This window comes from Gymnoscopelus braueri, assembly GCF_963280865.1.
Source record: "Gymnoscopelus braueri genome assembly, chromosome: 11".
NCBI lineage: Eukaryota > Metazoa > Chordata > Actinopteri > Myctophiformes > Myctophidae > Gymnoscopelus > Gymnoscopelus braueri.
The window spans coordinates 31,039,820-31,051,317 of NC_137613.1; the positions used below are offsets into that span (position 1 = coordinate 31,039,820).

At 39.4% G+C, this 11,498-nt stretch overlaps 1 protein-coding gene across 1 annotated transcript; it reads left to right on the forward strand.

The window, feature by feature from the left end:
• The first annotated feature begins 271 nt into the window (after positions 1 to 271).
• On the forward strand, positions 272 to 6,271 carry exosc7 (exosome component 7). Its single transcript, XM_080441547.1, has 8 exons — positions 272 to 384; positions 1,415 to 1,516; positions 2,409 to 2,503; positions 3,494 to 3,659; positions 3,912 to 3,982; positions 4,106 to 4,229; positions 4,995 to 5,150; positions 6,113 to 6,271. Exons 1-8 carry the CDS (start codon positions 328 to 330, stop codon positions 6,215 to 6,217), a joined length of 876 nt encoding a protein of 291 aa, XP_080297673.1. The 5' UTR covers positions 272 to 327; the 3' UTR covers positions 6,218 to 6,271.
• The last annotated feature ends 5,227 nt before the right edge of the window (positions 6,272 to 11,498 follow it).

The following is an 11,498-nucleotide window of genomic DNA, read 5'->3' on the forward strand; positions in this document are numbered from 1 at the left end:
TTACAGAAAAACAAGCCCAAAGTCGCTTATAATAAGCGGACATCGTCGGGACATGGCAACACTGCCTCTGATCCCCATACATACCCTACACCCCCATACAAAATGTGTGTATTTAAATTTAAAATGTTTCAAATACGTTTATTTTTTCACGATTTTTCTTTGAAACTTGCAGATCTGCAAGCTCACAACGCGTCGCACCCTGGTTGCTTATTTTGTCTCACAAAATCTGGCAATACACATAATGGGCTGATATTCTTTGTCGCCGCTTGATGACGCAGTGTTCCTGTTCCACACACGCTGCCGTAACTGTAACAGTGTTTTTATATCATGGCAACTGTACAAGTCAGCGAAGCCGAGAAAGTGTATATACTGCATGGTATACGAGTAAGTATCATTCATTCTCATTTACTGCATGGACGAGTAAGTATAATTAATTCTCATATACTGCATGGTATACGAGTAAGTATCATTGTCAAACAGTCAACAAAGTGATATTCAGCGGTCCAGTGCAGTGGTTTTCAACCCTTTTCACATCAAGGTCCATTATTTATTCGGCATTTGAGCCACGGACCACCATTTATTTGATGAGATTCAGCCTCTCAGACCCAAAACTTTAAATAATTTGATGAGAGTTTGTCCACAATCCCATGCTGTATTGATGTTGGTACCAATAGGAGAGACAACAGGCAAACGTTGATCAAAATAACAATTCCTCTACGTTCTCTAATTGTGTAGACGTCTTGTAAATTCAGTAATGCAGATGTGTAACAATAATTTAACCCTTGAGAGCTCATTTTACACTCTCAAGAGTTAAAGATAAGGGTCCATTTGGTTACCAACTCCATCATTTAGCATGGGGACCACCTGGAACCCCTAAAGACCACTGTTTGAGAACCAGAGCCTGCAACGATACATGTATTCGTATTGAACCGTTCGATACGATAACAGGGTCTCGGTTCGGTACGCGCTACGAACCGAACGATATCAATATACTTTTATTTTATTTTATCAACGTCAGACGATGAGCTCTGTGCTCAACCTTACTAGTCTCAATGGATCCATTGATCTGCGATCCATTGAGTGATCCTAGGTTGATGAGTTGCCTGCTCCTCCAAGATTTTTGTTGTTAGAATGTTTATTGGTTATTAAATTGGTTATTTTATATTCTGTAGGGTTAAACTGATTTTGATGCCATATTAACTAATGTTTCTGATATTAAAACAAAATGCTGAATAATTTACAAATTTTTGGGGAAAAATCTCTTCTTTTTTTTTTACCGTGACACCAAAATATTGAATTGAACCGATACGTGAATTTTGTGAACCGTTGCAGCCTTAGGGGCCCAGCACCATTCTCATCCATATATCAGTGCATTGTTTCACATTTATTGTTATATTCATATTATTAACACCAGGATGGCCTGCGAGTGGACGGACGGAGCTGTGAAGACTACAGACACATGGAGATCGAGACAGATGTGGTCACCAACACAGACGGATCAGCCAAAATTACCCTGGTAAATTAATGTTGATGATGTGTCCTGTGATCTGTTTAAACACCAGTGTCACAACACCAGTGGTGGAAAGTAACTAAGTACATTTACTCAAGGACTGTACTCAAGTACAATTTTCAATACTTTTTACTTCTACTCCACTACATCTCAGAGGCATTTATATTGTACTTTTACACCACTACAATTATTTGAAAACTTTAGTTACTTTGTAGATTTTAATTATTATTACAAAACATACATTACATTCACTTCAGCCCTATTTAAACTTTGGTTATTTGACAATAGCCGATCTACAAGCTCACAACGCATCGCATCGATGCGTTTTGAGCCTGTAGATCTGCTATTTCTTTTAATACATTTTATACATGATGATACCTTGTGAAACGCGACATTCTGCATAATGAGTAAAAGTACGAATATAAGGTAAACAAAACAACCACTTTGTGTCACCAACATAGGGCAACATAGTGTCTGATGCCTTATCTGGAAATGTGTTGCGATACTTTTGGTACTTTAAGTATACTTTTGTACTTTTACTCAAGTACATTTTGATTACCTGACTTTTTCACAGATTGTTTCTACATTGCAGTATTGATACTTTTACTTAAGTAAAGAAAATGTGTTATTTTTCCACCACTGTCTGTGTATGCTCTCTTGAACCTATAAATGTGTTGACCCTTTCTAACTGCATATCACATGAATCTGTCTTGGGAGATTACATGTATGTCAATTAACATGCAAAAGAATATTACATTGGTGTCTATGCGGTCAGGAAGTATTTGACAGTTAAGCTCATGTCCAAATACTTATCATGAAATGTATTATATAAGACATATCTATTTTCTCCAATAACAATTAAAAAGTTCTCTCTATGGTTCATGTTTATATCTTTCAGGGTGATTCGGCAGTTCTAGTTGGAGTCAAGGCTGAGATTGGGAAACCAAGACCTCTAGTTCCAGATGAAGGATATCTGGAGTTTTTTGTTGACTGGTAGGTACAGTGGTTCAGCCATAAATGGCATATCTTGGCTTATTTTGGTGTATATGTTCTTCAAAGTAACAACAGAAGCTGAAGGCAGCAATAGGCACTCGTATAGTGCCTGGGGTACCCAGAACGCTTGCCCCAAAACACACTCGCCCCCAGTGGTTCTTGTATTCTTGTATTTGTTTTATTGAGGTTAAGTTTAGGAATAAGGTCAGGTTTAGGCATGGTTTTACTGAGGTTACGTTTAGGAATACCTGGGTGGCGACCATTCCGAGGTCGTCGGATTTGACCCGGGTGAGCGTGTTTTGGGGCGAGTGTTCATTCGTGCCTGGAGCAACAAGCAGTGTTGCAGTAAAGTAGAGTAGACAAGAATTTGTTATGGGCATATTTAGGCTTCTGACGTTCTCAACATCATTGAATGAATGAAGCTTCTTCTCACTGAATGCCGTTGAGAACAGCAGAAGTTGAAACAGGTACTGCAAGTCATTAAATTATAAAATAAATACCTGTAGATCTTGGCTCCAGTCATTGAATAATTTGGTAAGAAGATACAGAGACAACCATCAGTTTCTACATGTCTCCTTTTCTAATACAACTTTATTTGTCTGTCTTTGCAGAAACGTGAATGAATGTTTTATTTGGTGTGTTCATAGACAGTAGTATGCCAAGTATGTTTGAACAAATAGCATAACATGACCGCCAGGAGGCAGTGTTTATCCCCAAAAGATAATGATGCTTATAGAAACGCAATAACCACTTTCAACCTAGCATGCCTCTTTTGGGCGTGTCATTATACTTGAATTTATAATACACAAATAAAATAGCAGATCTACAAGCTCACAATGTGTCATGTCTGTTGTGTAACATATTGTGAGCTTATAGATCGGCTATTTTTGAAGGACTGCACCGTCATAACAAAGTATGAAATGGGGACTAAGTGGTTAATCTGTCATTAAATAACCTATTGATTGTTTATATCTGTTACTTCTTCCCCAGTTCAGCCAATGCCACTCCAGAGTTTGAGGGTCGGGGAGGCGAGGAGCTCGGGACAGAACTGAGTAACACTCTCTACAAAGTCTTCAACAACAAACGCTGTTTGGACCTGCAGAGCCTCTGCATCAGTGCTGCAGAACACTGCTGGGTGCTCTATGTTGATGTGTTGGTGAGCACCACTGTTTTTATCTGCCATTCTCTGCCACGTCAGTTGGCCTGGCCAACTGCACCTGGGCTGACTGTCTTGGCATAATGTATGAGTTGCTTATAACATGTAGATGTGGTCTGGTCAGTTTGTTACATGCATGAAGCTGCATACTGTATGTTTATGATTCGGTTGAGAACAAGTGAATATGAACTTGAATGTAACAAGTGGAGGAGTTGTGCTTGTGACATCCCTTATGTTGTTGCTGTTTTGCAGCTGCTGCAGTGTGATGGAAACCTGTACGATGCCATCTCGATAGCTATTAAAGCAGCTCTCTTTAACACCAAGTAAGTTGTCACACTGGTATGCAGACACAACTCTCGGCCAACATACAGTGCATCTGTGTACATCTGTGATTCAGGGGCGAAAAACCCTGAAAGACATTTTTTTCCCCTGTTGCCAAACAACAGAATTCCCAAAGTGCACATATCAGAAGATGATGAAGGAGGAAAGGAAATCGAGTTATCAGACGACCCCTATGACTGCATGAGGTTGAACGTACAGAATGTTCCTTGTATAGTGACCTTGTGTAAGGTAAGCAGTGTCGACACTCACTCAGTTACTGTACATTCATGGAATGGCATTCTGGTGTAAGGAGATCTGCAAGTTATGTTATATACTTTATACTTTACATTACTGCCAATGATGTTTTCAAAGCATACCATGATAGTTTTTACAATTTTGAAATAATGACCAGATTTTCTAACTTTGAGTTGACAACCCCACTTTTATAAGTTATAGACATTTGAATTGTGTTCATAGAACAATATTTTCTCCGGGGACAATTTCTTGTCTTTTACAATCAAATCAATCTGTGCTTTCAACTGTATTAAAATGCAACGATAACGTAACTTTGACCAAAAAGGTCAAGTGTTCAATGTCCTGAATATATCTCAAGGAAATGCCAAGTCTCAGCAAGTTCATGTACATTGTACTGAGATTAATGGAAATCAATATCTTGGAAGGTAGGATAAACTCGACAAAACTGTGGTATGCTTTGGAAAATTGTAAGCAGTAAAGTAGACAAGAATTGTAGTCGTTGGGCCAAACATCTATTAACACCAGTATGGTCCTTTAACCAGTTTCAACCTGTGCCGTCCCTATTATGAGTCATTATAGGTGAATATGTTCAAACATTTGTACACAAATATTAGATCTACAAGCTCACAAGCATATATCTGCTATTTTCATACAACAGTGTTGTACGATTTAAGTATACTGGAGTAATTTAATGTAAAATGTTAAACCTCCCTGCCTTTCGTGTGTGTGTGTGTGTGTGTGTGTGTGTGTGTGTGTCAGGTGGGCCATCGCCATGTGGTGGACGCTACGCTGCAGGAGAAGGCTTGCTCTGTGGCCACCCTGCTGATCTCTGTCACACACAAGGGCATGGTGACCTGTGTGAGAAAGGTGGGAGGAGGCAGTCTGGAGCCCGAAAGCATCTTTGAGATGACGGAGGTGAGTCAGAAGGTCTACAGCTCTCCTACCAGGGGCGGCCATAGCTGAGTGGTTAGTGAGCCCGCCTAGGAAAATTGTAGGTTCGATTCCAGGCTATCCCAGCATATGTGCCGATGATATGAAATTTGTCCCTGAGCAAGACTCTTAACCCCAATTGCTCACAGGTTCTCATTGGAAACAAGACCGCAAGGACTTTCATGAACGACCTGTTAAAAGGAATTATCCTTTATCCTTTATCCTACCATCCGTCAACCACTCCCCTCTGCTCATTTATTAGCATAACATGAACATGAAGCTGTTGAAGTTCACCTTCAGACAATGACCTGCTTATTCTACTATCAGCTGTGTACAGTATATACTGGATTTAAACCCGCTGTTTGCCTCCTTGATCTTCATTTTGAGGTTTATTGTTTAGATCAGTGGTTCTCAAACGTTTTAATTTCACGGACCCCCCATAACGCTTGAGAGTGTACAAATGGAACCAAGCATTTGGTTCCATTAGTACACTCAGAGTTACACTGGTTTAGATAATGGTTTGACTCTACAATTCTATTGCGAATGAGAGCATTGGCGGGCTGATGACTGATGATAGATTGTGCATATTCATTTTCTGGACAGTCATAGTGCAGACGCCCAGGCATATATGGTAAGTCTATTTACCATATATGCCGGTTTTATTGGTGATAGAATGCACACGATAACTATGGCTTTATTTCTAATTACTGATGGCCTATACACTATGTACACCTGACCTGCTCATGCGCAGAGGACCAGCTTGGATTTTAAGTCATCTTTATAGTAACTTTTATTTTGTTACATATTTTTACCAGTGTTATTACTTATTCTGCACTTTTGCTCTACCATTACCTCTATCTTTGTTTAATCCTTACTGCTGTACTGCTATGCAAAGTGAATTAATTTCCCTCTGGATTAATAAAGGTCTGTCTATCCATCTGATCCAGGCAGGTAAACGGGTGGGCAAAGCCCTCCATGCCCCCCTTATGTCTGTGATCGAGAAGGAAGAGGCTCTAGGGATAAAGAGGAATAAAGTTGGCTTTCTGGGATGATGTCAACCATCTACGTACATGTCTACTTTTCTAATAAAACTAGTTTTATTTGTATTTTTATTTGTATAATAGTCTGTTTGTCTTTGCAGAAGCTACAGTAGACCGAAAGTATTATTTGATCTGCTCATACACAGTTGTATGCCAAAAGTGTTGGCACAAATAACCGATGAGTTCAGTTCCAATCTGTTCTTTTTTTTGCAATACAATTTTGAGGTTGAAAAAGGTGGACAGGCAAAAATTGTACTTAAGTCAGGGGTCTTCAACAGGGGGTCCGGGATCCCTAGGGGGTCCTCAGAGTTACTACAGGGGGTCCGCCAAATCTCTGTGTGATAGGATCATTGTTTTTTACATTAACCACTTGAACCCTATAGCATCCCTATTCTAAGGACAACTTTAGCCGAAAATAGCCGATCTACAAGCTGAGGCATTGTGAGCTTGTAGATCTGCTATTTTCGGCAAAGAGGGGGAAAAAGAGCAGACCAAGTACAGAGTGAAAGTTTGCTAAGTAGTGACGGTTTAAGTCTTTAAATGTCTGAAAATACACATTAACATGAATCCAACATCTCTGAAAAGCTTTAATCTGCAACACAATTTTATGTAATATATTGGGGGTCCGTGCTTAATCTCTCTCTCTGTTAGGGGTCCTTGGCCTGAAAAGGTTGAAGACCCCCTGACTTAAGTACAGTACTTAGTTACTTTACACCACTGCTCACCGGTCAGCTACTGAGACCAGAGTCTTATGATTAAATATGTTTTCAACTTGCATCCCAATCTTTTGTCATTACATTTGAAAAGGTTTCTGATTTGCATCATGCTTAGCAAAGAAAAATACTCATGAAACCAATAGACTTTTTTTTTTATTGTGTCAAACATCATCTCCGCCATTAAAAGAAAAAATCAGTGAACAATAAACAACATCTGGTGTAGAAGGGTTAACCAGGACAGCTGCCAAAGAACTCAGCAGGTGCACACACACACACTTTTGAACGCTGGACTTCTATGGCGGAGGAGAACCTTGAAGACAGAAAAACATTCACTTTAATACACTTATATGAACTAAAAATACATTCTTATTAATCATAGATGATTATATAAGAACATGGCCTGGTGTTCCTGATCAGATATAAAATTGCAGATATATATTATTCAATGAATACAAGAACAAGAAAATGACTTACTTTAATTAAGGGTAGTAAAGAAAATCCATCTCGCCATCCTGGTATTTTGAAGACACCCAGAGATGGTTCACCTGGCGCCAGCGTGGCCAGGCGTTGCCAGGGGGCAGGGGCCCAATGAAGGGGTTGATGGCAGGGGGAGGGGGGGGGGATGGGGAACGGAACGGGGGGTGGTGGGCCCTGAGTGTTAAAAAAGCAATCAGTGTTATATTAGTAACAGGGGTCTCACTAGCTCTAAAGTAAACAGAATAGCATTTTCAAGCCAGTATAGCAAACATTTACAAAATAATTGTTTATTCTAAAAAATATATTTTGCTTTTCACAAGAAGTAAGAACAATAAGTATATACACGCCAATTAAGTATTACAAGGACGAGAATGAGACATGACAATCTAATCACATTGTCATTGTTCTGTTGCAGCATGGTGTAGGGTTTAGGTTAAAATCATTTTAGTGTGTAACTTACCATTATCAGGGCAAAGGTGAGGGGGGTTGGGGCCATGCCAAGAGCATCTGAGGGATAATGTACAAAGAGAGGTTAATAATGATTTGACAATATGTTGGATAATTACATATGAAATTGAGGGTCCTTGGCGACATTAGGAAGCAAGCGCAAAAAAACGCAACCTGCAACTACCAATATTCAGTGGTGTAAAGTAACTAAGTACATTTAATCAAGTACTGTACTTAAGTACAATTTTTAGGTACTTTTACAGTACTTTACTGGAGTATTTCCAATTGTTTATACTTTTACTTACATGCCACTACATCTCAGAGGCAAATATTGTACTTTTACAGTTTTACTCCACTACAATTATTTGAAAACTTTAGTTACTAGTTACTTTGCAGTTTTGCAGATATAAATTATTATATTATAAAACAAAACATACATTAACCACTTTAGCCCTATTTTATACCTAGGCTATTTGAAAATAGCTGACCTACAAGCTCACAATGCAAGCTTGTAGATCTGCTATTTTCAAACATTTTTGTACTTTTACTTTTGATGCCAATACTTTTGTACTTTTACTCAATTACATTTTGAATTCCATCCAGACTCTTACTTGTAACAGAGTACATCTATATTGCAGTATTGATACTTTTACTTAAGTAAAACATTTAAGTACAATTTTGAGGTACTTTTACTTTACTGGAGTATTTCCCATTGTCTATACTTTTACTTCTACTCCACTACATCTCAGAGGCAAATATTGTACTTTTACTCCACTACAATTATTTGAAAACTTTAGTTACTAGTTACTTTGCAGTCTTGCAGATATAAATTATTACATTTTAAAACAAAACATACATTAACCACTTTAGCCCTATTTTATCTGCTATTTTCAAACATTTTAGTACTTTTACTTTTGATGCCAATACTTTTGTACTTTTACTCAATACAAATTTGAATTCCAGACTCTTACTTGTAACAGAGTACATCTACATTGCAGTATTGATACTTTTACTTAAGTAAAACATTTGAGTACTTTTTCCACCACATAACCATATCACATGCAATATTTGGGCTTGTTTTTACAGGGAAAAATTGAAAATGAAGGAACAAGGCCAGACAAAGAGTTGTTATGTTCAATTAAAAAGGCCCACAATGCTCGCGTCGCGATGCAACGCCTGTGAGCTTGAAGATCTGCTATTTTCAAAAGATTTGTATACATTTTAAAACGTGTGAAATGTGACATTCTGCATAATGAGTATTTCCAACTGTTGGCACTTTAAACGCCAGTTATTGCACAAAGAAGGATTACATTTTAGCTTAAAGCATAAGCCCTGAGTATTAAAAATGTTTATAAATATCAAGTTAGAAAAACAACAATATACTAACTTCGTGGCAATCCATCGCCGAGACGCCGGCACATCTCTGACCGTTGAGTTGATTGTTCTGAAAGTGACAAAAACACGATGTATCTAAAAAATAAGTTTGTTGTATTCAGTATAAGCATTGGTATAATCATTTTAATTAAGCTATTAATTCAATTACAATGATATAACAAACAATGATTGACTTACAATAACGAGAACTGCAGACTCAATGACAGCGACTGTACAAGACAGGTTGACAGTAGGAGGAATGACTTCTTGCCGATTGGATCCAACGTTATTGCCAGGCCAAGTGTTTGAAAGTGGCTACGTCATTCGCTTGTGGACTCTGATTGGTCTGTATCGTATCGGTAGATTCAGTGCCATCTATTAGAGAGTTACGCCAACTCCGTTCACTTCTTCGGGCCAGGTCTTCTACATACACATACATTGGCGAATAGTGACAAATCTCTAAACCGGAAGTTCATGGAATGCATTGAAGTGGACGGCTCCTTGTCACTATTTCCAGCTACATGAACCACGTGACCGACGCTGTTTCTGACCCCTCATTGGCGCAACTCTCTAATAGAAGGCTCTGGGTAGATTCAAACCCCATGCACGCATGCACGCACGCCCGCGCACACGCACACACACACACACACACACGCACACGCACACGCACACGCACACGCACACGCACACACACACACACAGACTTCATCCATTTTCAACGTATCATCATATAATTGGTCCTCACTGATGCTGATTATAAGATGGTACCATTTTTGTCTATCGGTCGGTGAGCTGGGCTGTAGACAGTTCATAAAACTGCCTACTAATTACATCGGTAGGCAGGTTTGGTCATTTCAAACAAGATTTTGTCTCTTTTTCAGCATGCAAACTTTCCAGGAAGAGTTAGGCTGGTCGTAGACATATTTCTGAACTGTCCATAGCCCAGAACAGGAGATGCAGAGTGACTGAGTGGACAGAGTTTGTGTCATGATCTGCCATTTTATAATGAGCATTAGTAAGGATCTATTAAATGAAAATACGGTTGGAAATGGGTGAAATGCTCCTTTAAGTGGTTCATTCAGAAGAGGACAGGATGCAACATTGGACCATTCACTGTGACCATGTGTAAGTTCTGTTAGTCAGACTCAGAATAGTCTTCAAAATAGTTACTTTAGTACTTCTACTTGAGAAGGATATTCTAGAACTACCCCTATGTATCAAGGAACACATTCCCATCCATTTGGATGGAAGGTATAAGTTGGTGTTTTTTATATCTCCAGCTCTTTATTGTTTAGTAAACACAACATATTTTTTCAGGTGGGTCACTAATTTCATGCAGTCAGAAGTGAGTACCCAGTTTCAGTTTTACAGTATTCCAATTTTGTCTGCTCATTTATTTAATTACTTCCAATTTCACTTATCCTGTATCCTGTATGATATCTCTCCTGATTGGATGAAATTGGTATCCCAATCTGGAAATGTATTTTCCGTTTACGAAGGAGTTGGAGAGACAGGGAGACCCCAGTTACTGAATACAGTTACTGAAAATTGTTTTTAAAAAAAAGGCTGAATACATTGTATTCATCACTTTGGTGTGCTTTATCTCCAAACCTGCTCCAGTCACAAGTTAATGTTCCATAGTGCCTTATTCGCTCTTATATTTCTGTCGCCTAACTTTTGTGACTACAATGTGTCTTCTGTTTTCTTTTGGACCTGGACTAATAAGTCACTCAGTGTTTGATTGTAATCTCGCCTCTCTATAAAGAAAACTTCACATGGATGCACCTGGGACGTATCATCAGTGTTGTAGCCTGGGGTCATCGGATGTTTCGGATCTCGCAACATACACCCTCACCCAGGTGACTCAGCCGGGGTTGATCAAGCCCCGACTTACGTCCCGGTAGCTACCCACAGTCAGTCCTATCTCACCAGGTCCAGGACCTGAGCGCTGCAACAGACTACCCCCAATCCAAACATTTCCTTCTGGCGTGATGGTTTCTTGGGCCGTGGTGGTACTGCAGGCTCCACTTGCGGCTTGCTTTTATGGCCCTCCTAAAGGCCTCACCGTGGTTTTGTTGGGCTTCTTCCTCACGGAAGACACAGGCTGGGGTGCCAACCCATACTGCTCCCGGGATGCAGTCTACATTCCGTCTGTCACCCGTCTCTCCGGTGGTCACCAAACGTAGTCTAATTCCTATGAGCCACTATAAATAGAGTCACTAACTATAAAGAAAACATCACATGGATGCACCTGGGACGTATCATCAGAGTTGTAGCCT

What these genes read in the sequence shown, in the direction of transcription:
- exosc7 (XM_080441547.1), top strand. Translation starts at nt 328, where the DNA reads ATGGCAACTGTACAAGTCAGCGAAGCCGAGAAAGTGTATATACTGCAT. An exon ending in GATCAGCCAAAATTACCCTG is followed by an intron (nt 1,517 to 2,408) that starts GTAAATTAATGT and finishes TATATCTTTCAG; the next exon opens with GGTGATTCGGCAGTTCTAGT. An exon ending in TGCTCTATGTTGATGTGTTG is followed by an intron (nt 3,660 to 3,911) that starts GTGAGCACCACT and finishes GCTGTTTTGCAG; the next exon opens with CTGCTGCAGTGTGATGGAAA.